We start from the raw sequence: 23,567 nt of genomic DNA on the forward strand, positions 1-23,567 counted from the left end.
CAGATGGCACAGACCCAGATCTGTCACATGCCATCATTTCTGTTTCGAGTGAGGTTCCTTTTGTGAAGCACAGGGGCCATACCATTTGAAAACATCATCTAGCTTCAGCCATACAGGCGTTTTCCAAACTTATAGGTCTGTTTTTCCATCTATCATCTGTGATAGAGTAGCTGATGTGAGGTAGTGTTTGCTGACTCTCAGCAATCTGTGAGCATTGCTGCAGTCAATCGCCGATGCCATGTTTGTGACACTGTTTTCTGTCAGGGAGACTGTGTGCTGACAGTGCAGCTTGATGAGGACGAAGAGAAGGAAGCAGACTTTTACCTGATTTTCTCTGGGTCTACACAAAGGCACGTGAGCAGTACACTGCGAGTGAGTCATGTCACACTGCAGGCCATGTGTCCAGGTATAACACACACACATGTACACATGCATGCACATGCACACACTCACACTCGCGCGGCTGGTTGAGTGGATTTTTGAAATACCAGAACAGAGAGTGCAGAAGTTTTGCAGGTGGATGAAAGTATGTGTGTTCACATGAGTGGAGCTGCTACAGAGCCCTCCTGCTTTCACCGTCCACTGAAGCAGTCCTGTGTTGGTTCCACTAATCCAGACTTGAGCTCCGTTAGGTTGGGATCTGGAGCCTGGGACCATCTGTACAGACTCACAGTGCAGACTCCTGTACTCAGTTCTTCATACTTCATGCTTTAGTGAATTTGTTTACTCTTTAATTGTCTTATGGATGAACTGAGGTAGATAACTTGTTGGTGAGTGAGTGATAATTTTGATGGTTTTGTTGATGTGCTGCTGACAACTCCACCCATAGATCACACATTAGCACACATCACGTATCAGGTTCTCTGCATGTAGATCACCTGCCAGAAACTGACTGTGTGTGTGTGTGTGTGTGTGTGTGTGTGTGTGTGTGTGTGTGTGTGTGTGTGTGTGTGTAGGCCATAATGTGTGTGAACAGGTCTTGGTGACACTGTGTTTGGCTCGCCCTGATGGATCAGTGGACACACACTCGCAGCAGACCTTCTCCTTTATACAGGTAACAGCATTAAAGAGCTCCTTTGGTTCAGCCCTGTCATGATGTCATGTGACTGGTGGGATGGATGGAAATGATGTGAGACTATTGCAGCAACTGATCACTTCCAATATGAGCACAAGAGTGTTAAAGTTTGGATTGTACGTGCCTGACAACAGAGAGCGGCAGATGTCTTCATATGTTGAAGAAAGCAGTCAGCACTGTGAGGCGGCAGGCCTGTTTACAATCCTGACGTACACATGAGCCAGTTTTATTTCTAATATGATTATTACTTATTAATGACTGCCACCCACAACTACAAGTATACCTGACTGAAACCTCCATCAAGGGACATTATTAACAACTCAGTTCTCAGACTGTGTGCACTGAGACTGAGACAGAGCAGAGTTTGCATCCATCCAGAAAGTTAACTTTAGCCATAATATAGATATATTACAAAATATATATTAGCAGTAATATAGATATATTACAAAATATATATTAGCAGTAATATAGATATATTACAGAAATGGGTCTGTTATAGGTATGAGGGTACAAAATATGGGTCTATTATGGGTATGTTACAATGTACACGATATGAAGGTACCGTATGTTATGAATATGCTATAACTATAAGTATGTACAGGCTGTAGTGGGTGTACAAGCTTTGTACAGGCTATGAACAGGATATAAATATGAAAACTATACAGAAATATGAACTATGCAAGTTATAAACAGTTGTAAACAGTTGTAGAATTATAATTATCGTATTGTACAGAATGTACAGAGGCTATATAAAGTGCAAGTGGTTGTGAGTGGTGGTTCAGTCCATGTTATTATTGTGTGTATGAGGGTACAGTTGGCCATTTGTTTGTTTTTGTCCATTGTGTGTGCGTAGGTGGTTGTGGGTGTGTGTTCAGTCCATGAGTTTAATGTGGGTCAGATGTCAGGAGGCTATGCTAGTAAACCTGTACCCTATTGGCTGGTGTAAAAACAAACATACTTTGTTTCTCAAGCAAGATAAAACCTAGTACAAATTCAGTTTCAGGGATCTTATGGTTAAGGATTTCTTAAAATATATATATATTATAAAATAATATAGGTACCACAGTTTGGGAGCATGGGGCACCTTTGTGACATGTGTGTGATGAGTGTGTGCTGCAGGTCATGTTTGCAGTTTCCACAATGGAGGGTGATGTTTTTTTGTTCATCCTGTTTAAGAATGATGATTAGGCAGCAGAAAGCTGTGTGACACACATCCCTGTGAGGAAACAGGCAGATGTGAGCAGATGTACTTGAGTTGACAATTGACAGGTTTGACAAAGAGCCTGTAGGAGTGTATCTGAATGATGACTGCAGTGTGTGGTGTGCAGCACACAGAAGCATTCCTACTGAACCGGGAGCAGGTGAGTGAGAAGAGACAGAGGGGTCCTGAAGCTGCTGGTATTTAGAAGGAAACTCAGAAATTGAGAGTTTTGAAGAAGTGCTCAGCAGTGTGCCTCTGTTTGTGTGGTAGAGTCCAGAGGAAGCTGAGAGCCTGGCCCTGAAGCATGTCAGCCAGCCTCACCGCAGGACTGCACCACAAGCACCCTGCAGCACACACACAGATGTGCAGAAGGGAACGGTCACAGTGACGGACACGAACAGACCCGACACACGGATGGATGTCGCTTCATTTTGGAGCAGCTGCCCTGGTGAGTGAGCATGATTTCTGTGCAAACTACTGCAGTGAGAGTCAGCCTCACCTGGAAGAGGTTGAGAACAGACAGGTACAGGCTGCCCCTGCAGGGTCAGTCTTCTTCCAGTTCTCAGATGGTGACGGATTTTTCCAGCTCAGATGGCATTTGCATATTGTGTAATTTTAAAGGTTTGCTATTTAATTTTTTTGTATTCACCAAGGTGCCGAGCCAGAACCCACAACACAGCGTCCCAGCTTCAGAATGTTTAGCAGAATATTATGAAGGTTTATCTGGTTCCACCTGCAGACATGCACTACACACGTTTGATTAGCAGCCACGGCGGTCTGAGGAAGCTGAACCTTGTGATCCTCATACATCTTTTAGCACAGGGGTTTTATCTCAGTATGCACCAACATAGCACTTAACCAAAGAAGACCAGGTGTCCCACCCACAAGCTACTTCCTCTCCATGGGGAGCCCATGTGCTTCCAGATTATAAGGGGTATGTAATCCCTGCAGCATAATCTTTGTCTGCCTGTGCTCTCCTCCCAGCTGGACAGAATGTCTCCCTGTGGTGGTGTGCAGGTGCCATTGTGGTTGGTGGCTCACACCCAGTGCTGTGCAACTTCACAGAAGTCCTGTGGCTGTAATCTGCACCCACAGCTCATTGGTAACCTATGAAGAAGATATGGACATAGAGTAGCCGCAGCCATGGGTTTGTGAAGTTAGCTTTTTAAAAACTTGAGCTGGTATCATCTTAATTTTGTGGCCAGAAGTCTCCATACTGCGATAAGAGGATGGAGATTTTAATGAGCTGCATTCATGGGCTGTATGAATGCATCACAGATAACTGCTAACATCCACCAAAACTGAAGCACAGCCTTTTCATATGGTCTGTTAGCACTTGAACTGCACTTGAAACTATATTATTTAATAGATAATTACATTAAAATAATCCAAATACCAGCAGCACACACACTGTCCAGAGGGACTCAGGGACTGCAGTGAAGGCCTAGTTGGAGGCCACTTGGATAATAAAGCTAAACTTTTAGACTTGTTTCTATAAAAGGTCACAAGAGCAGGCTGAGGAGAATGCAAACAGAGGTTTGAGTCGTGTTCAGTCAGTCTGCGTGTCACTCTGCCAGAAGGAAAAGTCTCTGTTTATAACAGTAAACACAAGCAGAGCTAGCAGGTTTTTCTGTGTTACAGCACCAGCAGTGGTCCTCAAACGTCACACACAGCTCACTAAGGACTCTTCAGAATCACCCAACTCACTTCATGACAGTCGTGCAGAGCGTGCACAATGAATTCCACCTGCGTGCTCCAAGCTTGTTACACATGATGAATGTGCGTGAATTATCTTGGATGCATGAATCAGGTTTTCCTACCGAAATACTTCAACTTTGCCATTAACAGTGAGATTTCTCTAACGTCAGATGGTTCGTTGGATGATTTTGTAGCTTTAATAATGAAAGTTTGAATGAATGGAGACAAAAGCACCGTTGTTCTCCTTGTTTACACTGAACGTCACTGTTGAGCGGAGCGCCGTGTCCTGCTGCGTGACTTCCAGTCAGCACCAAATTGCTGTTATAATCTTCACTACGGTCTAAGTCAGCATTGGTTTAGTGTTTGTACTTTTCTGCCCACTGAAGCTTTAAACATTTCATGAAGCCTTTTAGGTCCACTAAATATGAGGCAAGTCTGTTTCTGCTGCTGTTTGGCAGCCCCCCTGATGCTCTAAGCACTGCTACATGACCCACATACATTTCCTTTTCACTATTTCTGCTTGTTGTTTTCAGACATTTCATCACACACACGTCTCTTAAAGATACAGAGTTAGTGGTAAATGGGCCGGCTCTTATATGGTGCATTTCTATCAGAGCACTCAAAGCGTTTTATACAAAATGCCTCATTCACCCAAGCACATGTTTCTATAAGAGTGCTTTCTAACATTCACAGATGTTCATGGAACAACTTTAGGTTGTTAGTATGTTGCCCAACTTTGGCACGCAGGCTGATATTTGGGATGCAGATTGGAGCAGCCAGGAATCAAACCACCAACCTTCCAATTAGCAGATGACGTGCTCTAACTTCTGAGCTACAGCCACCCTTACTCTATTCTTCTCTGTCCACCAGGAGCTGTTCTGTTTTCAGTTGAATCCAACCATCACATTTTCTCTCGTTTCTTCTTCTCCAGCTGTGTGTGAGCACCAGCAGCCCTCCAGCCTGCTGCAGCTCGCAGCCAGTCATGGTCTGAAGACGGCACCAACATTCCTCCTGCAGCAGCCCGCAGGGAAGGAGGCATTGCGAAGGACGAACACTCAGGGTTCAGCTCCAGCATGTCTTGCAAAGAGCAGAGGGAAGCAGCCACTTCTGGAGCTCTTCACACAGTGAGTACTGCTCATTAACGGGTACTAACTGAGGTTAAAGCTCCGAGTTTATCAAGAAGCTTTTGAACTGAAACACAGTGACAACATTCTGCACTCTTCTGTACACACTCCGGCACACAACAGGGGTCCAGTTGGCTGCCCCTCCCTGAGGGTTCTTCCTGTTAAAAGTGAGTTTTTCCTTCCCACTGCTGCCGAATGCTTGCTCAAATGTGGTTTTTGATTGTTGGGGTTTCTCTGTGGGTCTTTACAATACAGAGTGTGTTGAGGTAACTGCTGCTGTGAATAAAACTGAATAGAAATAGAACTGTGTTCAGTAAATCTGGTTTGCATTCAGTGCCAGAGAAATATGGAGATTATTCTTATTTTTATTAGTATTTTTAAAGGCATGAAAACTTTGGTGGCCACCATTGGGAGCTGAAAGGCACCAGTGTGTGTGTTTTGTCCTGTGTTGTGATCGGTCAGTGTGTTCATCGCTGCTGCCCTCAGTCTTCAGTGTGGCCACTAATCCTATTGTCCTGTTGAGCTCCACTAACAAGCTCCTAATATATTTAAAAGGGATCCAGTGAATATGTGCAGCACCACAGATGCTAGCTAGAGATGATGTTAGTGTTTTTAGCTCATGCTTTGGATGAAGTGTTGGGTCCCTTTTCAAAGCCTCAGCAGCTTTACTGAATGGGTGGTGCAAAGACTGTAGCAGCTGAGGACACAGTTGGGTGCTGTGTGTTTGCTGCTGTGTGCCCAGGCCTCTCACAGCTCTGTCACCGATGAGGACGAGACGGTGCAGCTGGATGTCTGCAGGTGAACTGAAGCGTTGCATTAAATGACTGTTCGGAGGAAACAAACCCCACCTAAAACTGTGCCGTTGCCCCACCTTACTGTTTTTCATTTTCGAAACATCTGTTTTCCAGGCCACAGTTACCACAGTGTATGCACGAGTGCCATTGTGGCTGTGAGGCAGTAAGCCGTGGTGACAATGATGTGTTCATAGCTGTGTTCAAACACACACAGTACCCAGAACTTTTATCCCCCAGCACATTCATCAGAGAGCAGGGCGTCATTTTTGCACAGAACAGCAGAACTAAATACACATATACTAGCCCAGTAGGTGGCAGTATTGCAGATGACTGTACAACAACAATAGCAGCATATAAAACAGACAGACACCTGCAGCAGGCATCAGAGAGCAGGTGATTGTGATTTCCTGTTGATGGGGTCAGAAAGTCAGTGCTAGGAAAGAGACGAGCAGTAGATGCAAGACCCCGCTCTCCCAAACACAAAACATACATACATACATACATGACATCAACATGTTTGGGCCCCTGTTAGAGAGTTAGAGATCAGATCCTGTCCCAGCAGCAACGTTCCAAGTTCCTGGAAAATGTTTGTGTGTTTGAATCAGAGGGAGGGAGCTGGCAGAGTTCACAGAAACATGAGGCATTCATTTTGTCCCTGAGAAGAGCACAACACATCGAAGTGTGTGTGTCTGTGTGTGTGTGTGTATCAGTAGCTTTGAGCTCTGTGATGTGATCTGGCTGCATGGTTAGGGCTCCTCCTCTTTAGGGAGGGCATGGATGAGTTGTGTGTCTCAGAGACAGGAGGTGAAGTGTGTCTTTATTTGAGCTCTTGCACAGTTTCCTGATTCAGCTCCTCCCTCGTTGTGACTTTACTTTCTGTTCTAATCATTCCTGTGAACAGGTAGGAGCCCTGGGGTTGTATTTCTCTGTGTTTCCTGTTATCCTGGTATCTGGATCTGTGCACGTGCGCTACAGAGGAAACCAAGAAAACTCATTTTTTGTTGTTGTTGTCATTGCAGCTATGCAACGCTCCCAGATGTTCAAGCGGAAGCTGAGGAGACACTGCAGGTTTACCCCAAAGGTCAAGTGTTTCAGTACCATGCCAGTGTAGGTACCTACACCCTAACCTTCCTCCTCCAGAGGGAGGGGGACACAGGGACAGACAGCAGGGGGCGCTGCTGTTTACCAGAGGAAGTGATGGAGCTGAGGAGGCTGATGGAGGGTCACAAATCCACCGTGGTGAGTAGATAACATCAACAGTCACAGTGTGCAGAAAGACTTTTGCAGCTCTTTCCTGTTCCTGGCTGCTGATGGAATTTGGCTTGTTTCTTTGCTACTTTGTAGCTGCATGAGGCTTTCATTCATTATTGTATTTAGATTCTAATTGTCATAGCTGTGTGTGTGTGTGTGTGTGTGTGTGTGTGTGTGTGTGTGTGTGTGTGTGTGTGTGTGTGAACTTTTTATAGGGTAACTTGGTGAGTAGCGATGCTATTAAGCAGTGTCTGTAATATGACAATGGGATAATGAGGTCAAAGGGAAACTCCCAGGGCTCAACGTGCTCACACATGCATCTGCATCATTTCCAGGATACAACGTGAGCTTGCATAAATATGGGCTTTGCTGCTAATACAGAGCCAGCTGTCCTAGACAGGTGACCAGCAGAGGAGCGTTAAACTGTTTATACTGCACAGGTGTGGCATATGTGGCATGCGTCATGATTTCCATGAAGTGATAACATCCACCCAGTGGAAAACCTTACAGGAAAGCTTGAAGTAACAGAGCACTTTGTCCCAGCCAGCAGGTGTCACAGTCAGACCAGAAGAGTGAGACGCTGGACTGTGACCTGCTGTTTCCTGCAGGTCTGTGAGCCAGAGGAGTGAAGGCCAAATGAAATTAAAATTCCCATAAGTGTCTCCTTTCTTCTTCAGGTTTTAAACCTACTTTATGCAGCTCACCTGACAGTTCATGGCTGGCCTGAACATGTGAGTGGATAGCCAAGATAGCTTGTTTGCAGTGTAGGGATCAGTTCCACATACAGTGGGTTGCTGTGGTAGGCATGCGAAGCCTTCGTTTCCTTAATGAGTGAGTGAGCTGTATGACTATCAGCAGTTGTAGGCACTGATGGCTGTGACAGATCATCTCTTTTGTACGTCACTCTTTTGTTAGTTTTGAGATTAGCTTCGATCACCCGTTCGGGTAACAGCCATCCATCTGCTAATGTTGTCTTTCACGCATACTGAACAAACGATGTGCTAAACTGCTTCGTGGGTCATTTCTGCATGTTTCCATATACGATTCATTTGTATTTCTTTTCCTTTTTTCAGAGTTCAGGCTTCCACTCGCTGGAGGAGAGAACACAAGGGGACGACTCGGCTGCTGTCAGTCAAACATCCTGTACCAGTGGAGGTCTTTGTCAAAGAGAGGAAAAAGGGTGGGAACACCAGGGCACAGCAGCTGCCCGCACTGGGAGGAACAAGAAAAACAAAAAGAGAACCGCCAAAGTCACAAGACCTGCAGCAGAGTCTTCAGGAAACCAGAGCCGAGAAAGTGCACGGAGGCCTCGCACAGCAACAGGAAGTGGAACTCTCTCACCAAGACAACGAGCAGTGGCGACCGTGACTAATGTCGGAGGAACACAAGAAACTCCATCACCCATAAGGCCAGTATTGGGACCAGGTGTTGAAAGGAAGTGTGCTGGCAGGAAGGTGGTTGCCTTGCCTACGGCCAGTGTCGTAGATAAACAGGAAGACCAGAAACAGGAAGTGGAGCTGCTGATGCGTAAGCTGGTGTCAAAGACAGGAAGAGACACACAAAGTGTCAGCGCAGAAATCACAGTGGAATCAGCTGCAGATGGGACAGGTACGTCCTGTAACTGAATACACAACTTTATTGTGCTGTGCGTCGTCTGAGGTGTGTGCAAAAACGAAACGCTCTTTAACAACAAGTGCAGGCTGTGTAGAGACGAGAAGAAAAGGAACGATGAGCTTGTGAGTTTCTGGCTGTTCAGTTACTTAAAGACTCAAAGAGTAACAAACGAGACATCTGTGCATCTGTGCAAACTGCTGTTTGATGAAAACGTGCATACAAACACATTATCTGAGCTTTTTCATGTTTATGAGGTTTTTTCTGAGGTGTGTGTGTTTGGTCCTGTTTCCTCTGCAAACAGCTTGCTCAGATAGAGACACGATGAGCAGTAAGATCCGAACTCCACAGAGCTGAAGGAGCCCGGTGGTTGTTTGTTAGCTCACATTAAAGATGAGTTCTTTAAGGCGGCGTTGTTGTGTAGGGATTGTGTCATCATCACTAAAGACAAAACCTGCTGCAGTCTCAGATACATGAAGGAAGGAAAATGAGGCTCAGCAGGTCAGTCAGAAATCCATCCCAGCTCATCATCAGTCTGCTCGCCTCTGTCTGAAGTTGCGGTTTATCACAGCGTTGCAGGTAGTCTGTGTCAGGCCTGTTCTCACTGCTGTAGATGCAGTGTGTCTGTTTTAGGCGGGGTTCAACAAACTATTAACCGCTCCATCTGACATCACAGACCTGAGCTGGCAGGTCAGGGACTGTTTCATGTGTTCGGCATGCAGCTGTGGTGTGTAATGTCTGGCCTGGGTGTGTGATCCAGATCAGAGTAATCCATTTGATGAGTAAGAGTTAAGAGTTAAGCTGTGATAGACCTGTTTGTTCTGCAGTCCCTAATCTGCTCGTCTCCTTTCAGTGGCCATGGGTCAGGAGCAGTCCCAGGACAGTCAGACAGAGCAAGAGGAGCCAAGCCCAGTCGGCACTATGGAGAAAAGTCCTTCATCTGACCCGGGAGCCAGCCCCGAGTCCACACATGCTGAAAGGAAAGGCAGGAGAGTGCTATGGCGGGATGGAGGCTGGACCGGAAGCATAATGGGACCAGAAGCAGCCGGAAAAACCATCTGGTATGAGGAAGAAAACTTCGGACAAGTTTCCAGTGAAGATTCCGGGAGAACAGAAGTGAACTCGCAGTCAGTCTGGTACGACAGTGGCACCACGGGTGAGAGAATCCCCGGACAACTGGAGCAAGGAGTGACACAGAAGAGAAACTGCGATGCGAGCTCACCTCAAGCTTTAGGTCTTAGTTCTCCACAGCTGTTAGAGCAGGCTCTGTCTGCAGCTCCTAGTCAGTCACATGCTGCTGGAAACCTGCCAGCGCTGTCACATGGGCCACACGCACAAAGACGGGAAGTGCAGCGAGAGGAGGAAGTTAGGTCAGACTGGGAGAAGGCAGGAGTGGAAGGAGACAGAGAAGAGGCCAGTAACAGAGAGACAAGTTTCAGCAGAAGGATTTGTGAAACAGCAGGCGCTGAAGAGGGAGGAGAAAAACTAGCAACGAGCAAAAAACGCAGGAGAAAGAAGAGGGGGAAGAGAGGAGGTGGAGAAGCCAAACTTAGCTCCTGCTCTAGTACAGAATCTCAGGGTCACACAGAGATTCAGTCAGAAAGCCAAGAAGCAACAGACCCCGGCATCCAGTCACAGACGCAGACTGGGAGGACAGACGATTGCTGCCTCCCTGATTCTGAGCCGGCCCGGAAGCAGGAAGCCGATGACGATGCCATGCACCTACCCGGCCACACGGAGATCCAGGCCCGCAGCGCTCATGGAGCTGGCGGTGATGTTACAAGCTCAGACTCTGGTTTCATGGCTGAAGAGCTCAGTCACACTGAGCATCTGACAGCACACTCCACTCCAGTTACAGCTTCACACACAGAAAGAAGAAAGGACTCATCGGAGGATGAGACCGTGAGCTCAGAATTCGGTGAAGCAGACGTCAGTACGGTGGACATAAAGATAAATACAAGTGTGCAGCTGGAGGCAACACAAGGACGTGACCCTGGAGAGCTGGAATCACAGATGCCTGCCATTCCTGTCCAGCCAGCACCGGATAATGCTGATCTTGAGGCTCTGCCACCAAACGATGATCTGACCGTTACTTGTACAGCCACAGAGTCTGGGATCCAGATCGAGTTAGCAAACTCCAAGTATCCAAAGGAATTTGTTAAACAGTCGGAGGATACAGAGCTCAGGGAGGAAAAGCCAGGACACTGTGTGGATCCCACAGGAACACCAGCAGGACATGTTGAATCTGTGCGTCCCACAGAAGCTGCTTTTGTACCAGCTGACGATAGAGCGGATGTTGCTCCCCTTCACATTCAGGAAGGAAGCACTGAGATCACTGCAAGGGAATATTTAAAGCATTGTTTGGCCCCTGAGATGCTGAGAGGTCAGCAGCACACGGAGAAAATGAGACATGACATGTGGGTGGGCGTAGAGGGAGGAGTTGAGGAAAGAAGCCAGAGTGGCGACGAGGACAGTGCCACAGAGGCGTGCTCCATGGAGCGAGGGCGAGCGGTGAAGCAGAACTATGATGAAGATGTGGTTGCTGCTGCAGTAGCTGTTGTAGCAGTAGCAATAGCATCAGCAGTGGTTAGCATAGAAGTTAGCCAACATTTATTAGACAATATGTCAGAGAGTCAAGTGTGTGCTGGCAAAGAAGCAGGAACCAGTCCATCATTAGCTAAGGGGAGCGGTGCAGTCGGCCTCAGCACGACTCAGTGCTCACAGCTGGCTCCACAGCTGATCGCCAGAGCTGACACAGAAAACCAGCCTGCAGCACACTCTCACTCTCACCTCACTAACCACATCACATCTATAGGACAAGTGTGTGCTCACACAGCAGAGGAAGCACCTTCTGCAGAGATATCTTGTATAACTAACAGAGACGATCAGGCTAACAGTGACCTACCTTCATGTGCTGAAGCTCTTCAGTTACCAAAACAGCCCAAAGAGGAAATTCAAAAAGAAAGTCTGCACAGCAAAGTCTTTACATACTCACCACCTAAAGAAGAAGATAACAAACCTTTGCCAGAGGTGATGACAGCTAAGGCAGACGGAGAGAGCCAGTCCCACTGTCAGAATCCACTGACCTGTCCTGAAGAGGGAGATGGACAGCAGCACTTTCAAACAAGAGAGATCCCCGATCAAGACGGCGGTCACTCTGTGGAGTGCAGAGATGCTGAGTGGCAGGATAGATCAGAAGATAGTGAGTGCTGTGCAGACCTGTCAGCCTCACACTCTCACACTCCAGGAAAGGAGAGCCAGCCACAGCTGGTTATAATGCCACATCAGAGTGGTTCAGCACTTCCTGTTATCCCCAGTAACCCAGCTTCCCTAGCTAGTCCCACTCCACAGGAAACTACTGCTCCTGTGGAATCAGCTGAACTTCTGTCATCAGCAAATGGCAATAGTCTTACTGCAAGCCATCCTGAAGCTGACGGTGGCACAAACCAAAGAGAAGCTCACGACTGTGTCTGTGTGAACCTTGAGGATGGTGTATTTGAAGGTCTGGATACGGTGGAGAAAGGAGAAGTGGAGAAGCTCACAGTGGAGGATGCATCCCACACAGGTAACTCCATCTACACACCCCCCCCCCCCCCCCCCCCCCCACACACACACACACACACCCACACATCTTTGTTCATGTCTCTTATTGTCACTTTGATCTCTTTTATTTCCTGTCCTTGTCACCTTCCTGTCACCATCATTCATCCTCCTCTCCCCCACAAACCTCTTCCTTTCCTTCAACAGAATCATCATAGCAAAAATATCTCATTCCACATTCATTAGACTGACATAAATGTTCTTTAAAATTCTTTTTAACCTTTGAAGAGTGTGTCTATGGTCTAGTTACTCTTTGAAAAGATAAGTTAGTGTTGGAAAGAGCTGTCACATGAGCAGTCATAGTGTTGAATACTTGATTGAGACGGTGAAAGTCTTCCATAGTTCTCTCCTGGTCTGATGAAGGAGTGACTGGAACGCATCAGTTATGACATTCCTCCATTCTTAATGAGACTGAGTGGAAGCAGGCCAAAAAAGGTGTGTGTGTGTGTGTGTGTGTTGTGATGGTGGCGGTGTTGGTAAGCATTAGCTTTTCTTGGTTTCGGAGGCACTGTTTATATTTTGCATTGTATCCAGGAAACGTGATGATGTAATCAACATCATAACGTCATAACAGTTAAATGTAAAACTAGAGGTAGGTGGAAATATGGTTGTGGTATGAGTTCTGTTCCTGTGTGTGTGTGTGTGTGTGTGTGTGTGTGTGTGTGTGTGTGTGTGTCCAATCCAGATTCTGATCCACTGAGCAAAGGCCTCGAAGGACAGCGGGACATTAAACGAGTATTATACTATTCGACGCTAAGTTAATACAAGCACTCACACTTTAAAAACATACCCGTGCTGAGGCCCAGCTAGCATTAGCACCAGAGCTAGCTGAAAGAGGCCCAGGCTCATAATTCTGCCCTGCTAAGACAGAAAAAAACCTAGCCTTTACGTGTGCCTACCACTGCAGTTTTGTTCCTTACATACAAAACACACACCTTGATCACTTTTCAGTGAAGTGTTTGCACTTCCTGGAACAATGACATCACTTACTTGTTTTCAGAGGCTTTGGAGTTAATGTGTGTGCAATGACTGGCCTGTTTGATCCTACCACCTCATGTTGTTGTTCTCATCACTGATTCACCACCCTCTAAATATAGCTGTGCTCTGTGTATTGTGGATGATATTGTAGCTGGCTGATGCGTTTTTCAAAGCCAGTGAGTGTCCACGCTAACCTGATGGTGTTTTCTGTCGTGTGCAGGAGCAGCAGAGCAGGAGCAGAGAGGCTGGGACAGCGCACACACTCTGCAGGTGAGCTGCTGTTCAGTGGAGTGACTGTTTCATAGTGTCACAGGCAAGTCTGTCCTATTGTCTCACCTGCATACACTGAACCTGTCAACGTTTTGCGAAGCAGCTGGCTAGATGTGGTGTGATCATTGCAGGCTCTTGCAGGAGTGAAGTACTGAGACTTTCTGGAGAGTAAGCTAAGGCTCCACCCCCTTAAAACCCTGTTATTTGACAGAGCGGACAAGGGAGCACGGAGACCGAGCAGCTAAGACAAATACACCAGCTCAGTGCCACACTCAGGTCCCACAAGCCCACCTCCTCTCTCCTTCCTGCAGTGCATATGAACATTAGTTTTGCTCTCTGTGGTTTTGGGGTTAGATCAGAGCGGGCCAGGCCGCGGTCTCCTTTGACACCATATAAATCCTTCTCTAATGACTCCTGATGACGCACTGTTTGGTATCATAGAGCTGCAGGTTACAGTGGGAGGCATGGGAACCTTGAGACCTTGCCCTGGGGTGTAATGTCAGAGTCAGGGAGGGACGGAAGAGGGAGGTACAGTACACAGAGCGGTATAGGAGACCCTGCTTTATTCGCTTTCATGTAAAACTTTGCTACCTTGTTGAGAAGATGAGCAGGTCGAGTTTGGAGTCTTAGAGAAACTGCTGGATTTCCATGTGTTTGATTCAGATGTTTGGCACTTTTATTTATTTTCCATAAAAGTGATCATAGGACTTTGAAATGACTTATTGAATCATGTTTGTGCAACTTTCTAAAGGATCCTGGGTTCCACTGTGTCCACATTTGAGTTAGTTTTTGTTTGGGATCAGGTAGCAGGTTTGCTAACCTCTGTTAACAGATCTGTTAATGCAGTTAGGCCAGAGCTGATACAGTCTCACATCTTACACGTACGGCTCGGTGACAAATTAAAGGAAAATCCTGACCCTCTCAACCCTGTAGTGAAGTGACCATCTTTATCACCTTTATTCCACGAGGAAGCTTTTCTGTGCCGATGGGAGTGCTCTCTGCATCCAGAGGACATGAACTTCATCACTGTCTCGGGTTGATCTTGAAGCAATTCCTGCAACAAGTCTTTCTGTCTTCCTCGTATCGTCCCCAGCTGTCGCAGCTTATGGCCGCCCCCTCCCTGAGTCTGGTTTTCCTGGAGGTTTCTTCTGATAAAAGGGAGTTTTTCCTTCCCACTATCACCAAAGCACTTGCTCATAGTGGGTTGTCTGATTGTTGGGGTTTCTCTGTATTATTGTAGGGTCTATACCTAACAGTATAAAGCACCTGGAGGTGGCTGCTGTTGTGATTTGGCGTTATATAAATAAAACTGAATTCAATTGAAAATTGAACCCTGTGTTCTCTTTGTGTGCTCTCTGATGCAGTCTGTAGGAACTCACTCATTTTCGGGTATTCTTTGTTGCCCCCGTGTGGTTTCAGTAGGTATAAAAAGTTCCAGATGTGACCGTCTCTCACTCTGTCAGAGCTGGGTGGCGTTCGGCTGTTACCGTGGTTACCGCTGTGTTTGTGTGCTGCTGATTGGTCACAGGTGGTGCTGATTTCTTGCACTTACTGACTACAAGTTAGCTCTGTGTTGTTGAGAGAGTTCTTTAATTTATTAAAAATGACTTTCATCATGTTATCAGCAACACATGCACACACACATGCATATGCACACACATGCACACACACGTGTTGTTTTTCAACCAACTTATTCATTATACTGCACATTTTTTTTCCCAAGGTGTACCCAAAGCATTGTGGGAACTGTAGTGTGAAAAAGCAAATACTGAAAATATGAGGCATGCCAGAAATAAATTTGATTTCTTTATTTTTGTAACTTCAGCACGGGAACTGTGTGCTGGTGCAGTGTTGACCGAGCACTCTAATGTCAAGCCTGTTTGTGTGCTCTGTGTGTACATATGTGGGTCTGTGTCACGGGTCTGCATGTGGGTTAACTGTGATTGAAAATGTCCAGTACGTGTGAACGGTTGTGTGTCTCTTTGTGTTAGCCTTGCAACATATTGGGGGCCTGTCCCTGGTGTACTCCTCCTCTCATCCGTTTACAGTGGCATTGACTGCAGGTGTCTGTTTTCCATGTTTACGTCACCCTGATGTGGCAGTGATTGTGCATGTGGGTGCAGCAGCACATATGACATTATCACTCAGCACAGTCAGTCAGCACAGGGCATAGTCACTATTTATCCACTTCTGCTGCTCTTATTTGGCTCCTTTGATGGAGGGAGTGGACAGAGAGAGAGGGAAGAAGGCAGTGAGGGAAAAAGGAAGCGGGTGGATAGGAGGGATGGAGAGGGGGCTGGTGTTATAAACAGATGTGTGCAGGAAGTCTCCTCGTCAGAGCTCGCAGGCTGTAGAGGATTACTCTGAGTAGGAGCACACTGATCTGCGTTAGCTGTTCTTTCACTGTTTGTTTAAGTGGATTTGGTTTGGATTCCCTCTTCTCATGTCGCTAATTGGATATACTAACTGTTTTCTTCTTTTGTGAAGTTTTCTCGTTTCACCTCAAGTAAATCAGCTGCCTGTAACTGCACAAAGTTCCAGTTGGACCTTTTTCCTTCGTACTCCTCCCTCGGCTGTTTCCATCATTGCTGCTGTGACAGATTTGCAGTCGGGACAGACAGTGGAGAGCGGGGCGATAGCTGAGCTTTTGCCTGCAGTATGTTTCGCTGTCAGCATGTGTGTGAGACCTGGATTGTTAGAAGCTGAGGGTGAAACTGGCAGCATGTATGAGAGGCACAGGCGAAGGTACAGCTTCTGTGCCAAAGGAGAGCCCACTGTGGATGTGCTGTTGATTAAGGTAGGGAAAAAAGCTGGTGATTTGATGGCTGAGAGTCCTGCAGTCACTCATGGCCTTCATATATGTACTTTAGATACAGTGCTGTGCAGAAGTCTTGAGCCACGCCTCATTTCTTTATATTTTGTTAGGAAATCTGTGCGGTGATTTATAAACATGAACAAACGTCCATGTAAATATATGCATGTTCCGGGGTCCGGGGGAGGCCAGTCCATAACTGATGGTGTTCCACTTTGTGTTTTTCTTTCCAGGAATGCTTTTACTATATTTGCAGTGTGTTTGGGTTCATTGTTGTATTTACATAAAATGAAGCTGCTGCCAGTCAGATTCTTTACAAATGTTTTTACACGGTGGATCAAAATCTGTTGGTACTTTTCTGCATTCATAATTCCATCGATTTTGACAAGATGTCGAACACCACTGGCTGAAAAGCAGCCCAAACCATGACAGAGCCTCCACCATGTTTTACTGCAGACACTCAGTGTTGGACCCTCTGTCCTGCCCTCCTCTGTAGATACACTCAGGGAAATAATTCTGTAATCTCCTGCTGAATTTGTAAGTTTGCTCACTCCCCTTTTTTTTTTTACTTCCCTTTTATGGCAGATTCATTTTAATGGAGAGAACAGAATATGAACAAACAATCCAGAAAAAACATTACATAAAAGTTATAATCTGATTTGCATGTCACTGAATGAAATATTGAAGTATTTGATCCCCTACAGCAAGCAAGAATTGTGGCTCCCACAGATGTGGCACACACATGACAATCAGTGAGTTGCAGATACTGCTGATCTAAACTCTCAGTGTGTATGAAGTAGGGCTGGGCCATATTATACCGTTCACGGTAATACCGGGATAATGTTAGGCAACGATAGGAAAATGAAATATCGCGATAGAATATGAGTAATCCGCGTATGCGCAGTGCCTTTGTTTTCATACGCACATGGCCGATTGTTGAGTGAAACAGATGAACCAGAATTGGTTTGTAAAAATGGTGCAACTTCAGTGATGTGGAACTGGTTTGGTGTTTGTCCGTCAGATACACGACAAAGCACATTTTTTTTGCAGAACATGCAAGCGGCCGTCGTTATTGTCGTATTTGTCAGACTAAGATGCTCTTAAATCTGGGAGTAATCTGGTTCCTAAACTCCGTATGTTTCAGGTGAAACAACACTGCAGCATCACTGAGAGTTTAAAAACTGTCTAAATTCTTTCATCTTTAATAAAACGATCAGCATTGCTGCTTTACCAGGTGTAACTATGAAGTTTAACTTCCAGGCATCCATGAAAACAAAATTTATTACATTTAACGGAGTTAGAAGTTAGCAGGAAGCTAGCGGGAGTTAGCTCGCTAGTTTTGCTAGTTACCTAAGCATGATATTGCATGTTCTGACTGAGAGATTTCTGAAAAAATTCAAACGTACAGCTCTGCTTTCACTTCCAACATAAATGAAGACAGGAAACTAAACAGCAGTGACGTTTGTAGGGTTACTGAAGTTGGGCTAGCTGGTATATAATGATGTGCTACGTGACCGCTAGCGACACAGCTACGTTAGCATAACATAAACAGTGAAGCTGGAGGACAAACACTAACACTTTTCCACTTATAAAAGTTAACGTTAAGGTTCCTGATAGTTAGAGACAAATGCAATCGCATGGCAGGATGCTGTAAACGGACCAAACTTCAGTCAGGAGAGCAACTGAGATAATCCATCCACAATACGAGGTTAGTCATTAATATACTGCAACAACATGGGAATAGAGCAGCTGCCAGAGAATTCAACATTAATGAATCAATGGTACAGAAGTGGAGGAAGCAAGAAGAATGAGTTTAATAAAGTTTGATTTATCTGACTGCTTTGTTTCGATTAATGTGCCTTATAATCCTGTGCACCTTATGGTCCGAAAAATGCGTACTGCACACTGCAGTTTAATGTTGCAAAGCACCTCTTTTTAACTTCAGTGGATATTATACATGGTTATGCTCAGGATATGTCAGCCCATTTCTACTGGAAATGCCTTTTGGTTAAACTTTCAGCAAGGAATTTGCATTTGCACTGTTACATTTTTATAAAGCTTTAATGTACATAAAAACCAGCTTCTTGTTTAAGTGAAAATAAATGATAGGTTGTCTTTTTGCGCTAGTAATGTTGTGGAGTTGTATTTTGTCTCGCATCAATTATATCGTCAGTTATATCGTTATCGCAAATTTTCAAATATATATCGTGATAAATATTTTTGGCCATATCGCCCTGCTCTAGTATGAAGGACACCTGTCCACAGAATCACTTTCTCTCATCCTAACTCACACTAAAAAAAATCTAATTTGGGTTGATCAGACCTCTTGCCACAGATTTTCAGTTCAGTTCTTGTGTCATGTAGGGTACCTCAGCCTTTTCCTCCTGTTTCCCTTCATTAAAAATGGCTTCTTGATAGCCGCCCCAAGGGCTGGGGCATATCATACCGTTCACGGTAATACTGGTATAATGTCGGGCAACGATAAGAAAATGAAATATCGCGATAGAATATGGGTAAAACCCGCATGCGCAGTGCTTTTGTTTTTTATACGCACATGCCGGAAAAAGCACGGCGGCGACGGAGAATGAGAAGGGCGAAAGGGGATCGTTAAATGAACCAGCATTGGTTTGTAAAAATGCTGCAACTTCAGTGGTGTGGAACTGGTTTAGCTTTCGTCCGTCAGATACACAACAAAGCACTATTTTTGGTAGAGCATGCTAGCTGGCCATCGTTATTACCGTGTTTTTTGGAAAATACGGCACACTTAAAATCAATCCTTTGATTTTTCTGAAAATCGACAGTGCCCCTTATAATCCCGTGCGCCTTATGTATGAATTCTGGTTGTGTTTACTGACCTCGAAACGATTTCATGTCGTACACGACGCTCGAAAATCTGTCAAATGTTTTAGTACGACTTTGCTAAGCTACGAAGCCGCACCGCTTGATGGATTGTCGGAGCATTACGGCTATCGTTGGCAGGAGCCTGGCGGAGTGATACGTACTGTGTTTCAACATAATATTACCGTATTGTGTGTGTTTAACCTCTTTTTAAGTTTTGTGGATATTATACATGGTTATGCTGAGGATATGTCAGCCAGTTTCCGCTGGAAATGCCTTTTGGTTAAACTGTCAGCAAGGAATTTGCATTTGCACTGTTAAATTTTTATATAACTTTAATGCAAAAAACGGCTGCTTGTTTAAGTGAAAACACATTGATTTTATTTTTTTTTTGCACGAATAAAGTTGTGGAGTTGTAAAGTATTTTGTCTAGTGTCGATTATATCGTCAGTTATATCGTTATCGCAAATTTTCAAATGTATATCGTGATAAATATTTTTGGTCATATCACCCTGCTCTAGCCATCCCTCCACTGAGAACATTTCTGATCATCAGAAATGTTCTGTGCAAATGACTTAAAGTCATGTCTTTAAGAAACGGGATTTTTCCTGTTTCTTAAAGACATGACTTTCAGATACTGTTCGTCTGCTGTTGAAAGTCTTAGACCTGCCAGTTATTTTGAGGGAGAGGGATGTTGTTGATGCAGGATTCTAGCTGCTCAGCTGTCCTGGCTTCTTCTTCTTTGTCTCTTCTTTCTTATCATGATGCTCCAGATGTTCTCAGTTGGTGAGGGTCACAAAAATAACGCCATAGCAGGCCAGGTCGGCCATGCTTTAACAGATGCCATACATGGGTTAGCATTGTTATGCAAAATATGGAGAGTCGTCTAAAAAAGGTGTCATTTGGATGGACTATCTGTTGGTTTAGAACATGTCTATACCTTTCAGCATTGATGGAGCCTTTCCAGATGTGCCTAATTCCTTTGGTCTTCAGTCAGGAGGATGTGGTGCCCATGTTTTCCAAAAACAATCTGGAAGGGTCTGACCTCAGAACAGTTTCCTACTTTGCTTCAGTCCATTTTAAATGAGCTGTGGTCCAGAGAAGAAGGCAGAGTGTGTGCATCATGTTCACTGGCATCTTCTTTGCAAACACACACATATACGAAAATTTGTGTACATATCACTATGATCAGTGTTTTGGTGATAGTGTGAAATTGCCACACCCACAGCCTTTATGCTGTCACAGAGAGTAACACAAAGCATGGTTTGCATTACAGTTTCTCTGTTTTTACTCCTATGCACACAATTTTCAGAGCAATAGAACTCCAACTTCTACTTTGGTGATGCAGAAATGAAATCCTGCTGCCGGGGGCTGGTTTGGCTTGCTTCTTACGTATCAGCTCTTCCCAGCAGAGATGAGAGAGCAGAGCAGGCTTTGTGACAGCCCCCAGCATTAGATGACAGCACTGCTGTTAACACACAGCATCTCAGCTGTGTCAGCTGTCCTGAGAGATGATCTGTGCAACTATGAGAGAAAGCGCTCCGTGCTCCTGATACAGATCTGTGTTGTGGTAAAGTGTCAAAAACTGTGATGCTGATCATGCTGATTAAGAAACAGTCTATTACTGACAGAATGTAACAGACTGTAACAGCTAATAGTCTATCAATGTCAGTAGTGTATCAATGCTGCGATTGTCCTTTATTAACTTTTAACTAACAGCATCTGCTGCAACTGGTTGGGAGCGAGGGGAGAAAAGACAAGAAAGACAAGAAAAAGGAATGTTCTTTCTCAGACTCACTGAAAGCATTAGATGATTCAAATCAGCTGGACAGATCGCCAATCGACATACACAAACATATGTTTTATTTGGCACAGGTAAATTATTCAAGCTCATTAAACTGGGATAGAACAGTTCACATGCTTCATACATTTCATTAAATGTACTTATCTCTGGTGATTTAAAGTGAGTGTTCACTTTAAATCAAGTGTGCACCCTCCAAACAACTGTCCAGCATATGCTGCATGGGTGCAGAGTGACAAATGCTGCCTGTTGTCTCCTACATGTTGGAGAGCTGCTCTTTTGTGTGGATCTTTTTCTGCAGCATGTTGACAATAGACAGTGCAGGAAACATGGAGCTAAGACAACAGATCCATTGAGACAGTCGTCAGCGAGACAAAGGAGTCATTGGCTTTACTGATTAACCATCACACAACTAAATATGAGATCACTGCGATGGCCCAGCCTACAGCAGTGACAAAAGTAGTAGGAGTTACACAATTCATTGCTTCACTCACATTAATATCCAGCCCTTAGACTTCAGTCAGCCTTTGTCTAAACACGCACATTTATCTTAAAGATGATATCAGAGAAGAGAGGTCTTTGTGGTCTTTTGTTCAGTCCGCCATCGTGCAGTTTTACAGTGATTATTTCTGTACCCTAAACACAAAACATACAATTGTGACTTGTACATTCCATCAGAAGCCACGAGTATAAAGAAAGTCTGTCAAGTTCTTCCACACCAAACTCTCTCATGTCTTTACGGGCTTTGCTTTGTGCACTGTTATGCACTCATTTTGGAACAGGAAGGGACCATCCCCAAACTGTTCCCACAAAGTTGGGAGCATGAAATTTCCAAAATGTCTTAGTATGCTGAAGCATTAAGTGTTCCTTTCACTCGAACTAAGAACTAACAGCCCCACAACATAATCGCTCTCCACCAAACTTCACAGTTGGCACAGACAGACAAGTACCGTTGTCCTGACAACCGCCAAACCCACACTCCTCCATCAGACTGCCAGATGGAGACGTGTGATTCATCACTCCAAAGAACACTTCTTTGCATTGTGCTATTTGATGTAAGGCTTGGATGCAGCTGATTGGCCGTGGAAACCCATTCCATGAAGCTCTTACTGTTTATGAGCTAATCTGAAGGACACATGAAGTTTGCAGGTCTGTAGTGATTGACTCTGCAGAGAGCTGCGGACTGTGCACTGTGTACCTCAGCATCCGCTGACCCTGATCTGTAGTCTTGCGTGGCCGACCACTTCACGACTGAGTTGATGTTCCAGTCAGTCCCACTTTGTCATAAGTTCACTGACAGTGTGGAATGTGGAATATTTAGTAGCAAGGAAATTGCTACTAAACTGGTCAGCTGGATGGCCCAAAACATTAAAAATCTAAAGACATATGCAGGCTGGAAAAGTGTTGTCCCGGAGGGATGTTGAGCAGTTCAGAGCAGCTGATGTTTGAACAATTGCAGAATTGCACCCTGGTAAAGGAGCCTTCCTACATCGGTCTTATGTTACACTGGACTGCTGTGTGTGTGGAACAATCATTCTCTATGTGTTGGATCAACATGTAACACACAGATGCAGCACACACAGTACGTGGGTGAACGGCTGTTGTCATCAGTCACGCGTGGATCCCGTGTTTGTGTGTGACAGTGTCATATTGTGTCACCTGAGAACGCTCAGAGAAAAATTCTGCAAAGAACTGAGGATGACGCTTAGTTCTTCATCCTTGTTTCGGAGCACAATGCTGTGTGCTCAGCACAGAGAACTTTACAGGAAAACTCATGTACTGCAAACAGCAGCCTCATTCTGCTTTCTCTCCCTCTGTGTTTCTTTGTTAGATCCAGAGAGAAAGCCATGTGCTCTGTCCTGTACAGCCCAGTCTTGAACACAACGCAATAACACCATGTACAGGTAAGGCTTACAGACTGTCAATCCACTTATTTTGAAAGGAAGTAACCAGATCTTAACACCAGTTTACCTGCTACCAGTACAGCTGAGCAGAACCCTCAAGAACTCGTATTTAATGTGCTGTAAAATGTGATGGAGATGTGTGGAAACACTTATAATAGTTCCACTGTAATAAGCACGGCTCAAGCTATTTCTGTTTAATTCCATAGTAACATTTGAATCAATCAAACATAAGGAAGAGTGATGATCGCCTGCAAACACTTGAATCAGGGCTGCAAAATGCAAAACCATGTAATAACACGTGATTAGCATTTTGTAGGCTTGAAGGTGGTTTTAAATGCGTTTTGAGTCGAAACACTGATTTCACTGCATCTCTGATGAGGTTCTGTAACGAAAACTTTGCATTAAAATGGATTATTTTATTATTTAATGATAATTTGAGTAGAGTTATCAGTAGCAAAAACCAAAGATTGTTATTAATACATTAATTAGATTATTTAAATAGAATATTTGTATGAATGTAAACACTCACTGAGCCACATGGTACAATTCAGAACATAAACTTTCATTTATTATTGCAGTAAATTTAAAGCTTGAGCACTTAATGTTCGCT

At 44.8% G+C, this 23,567-nt stretch overlaps 1 protein-coding gene across 6 annotated transcripts in view; it reads left to right on the forward strand.

Moving 5' to 3' along the window:
* Nucleotides 1-23,567, forward strand: part of LOC146628390 (uncharacterized) — a 60,441-nt gene that overhangs the window by 15,536 nt on the left and 21,338 nt on the right. For all 6 annotated transcript variants that reach the window (XM_085359491.1, XM_085359494.1, XM_085359496.1 and 3 more), the window contains exons 3-11: nt 265-406; nt 957-1,054; nt 2,547-2,724; nt 4,906-5,098; nt 6,912-7,131; nt 8,217-8,751; nt 9,608-12,319; nt 13,553-13,602; nt 22,885-22,957. In XM_085359491.1, coding sequence (XP_085215617.1) covers nt 265-406; nt 957-1,054; nt 2,547-2,724; nt 4,906-5,098; nt 6,912-7,131; nt 8,217-8,751; nt 9,608-12,319; nt 13,553-13,602; nt 22,885-22,957 — 4,201 coding nt within the window. The remainder of the gene's footprint in view (nt 1-264; nt 407-956; nt 1,055-2,546; nt 2,725-4,905; nt 5,099-6,911; nt 7,132-8,216; nt 8,752-9,607; nt 12,320-13,552; nt 13,603-22,884; nt 22,958-23,567) is intronic.

The sequence above is a fragment of the Diplotaxodon limnothrissa genome, linkage group LG7 (assembly GCF_057381915.1).
Source record: "Diplotaxodon limnothrissa isolate DT_005_m linkage group LG7, D_limnothrissa_male_GT1.1, whole genome shotgun sequence".
NCBI classification, from domain to species: Eukaryota; Metazoa; Chordata; class Actinopteri; order Cichliformes; family Cichlidae; genus Diplotaxodon; species Diplotaxodon limnothrissa.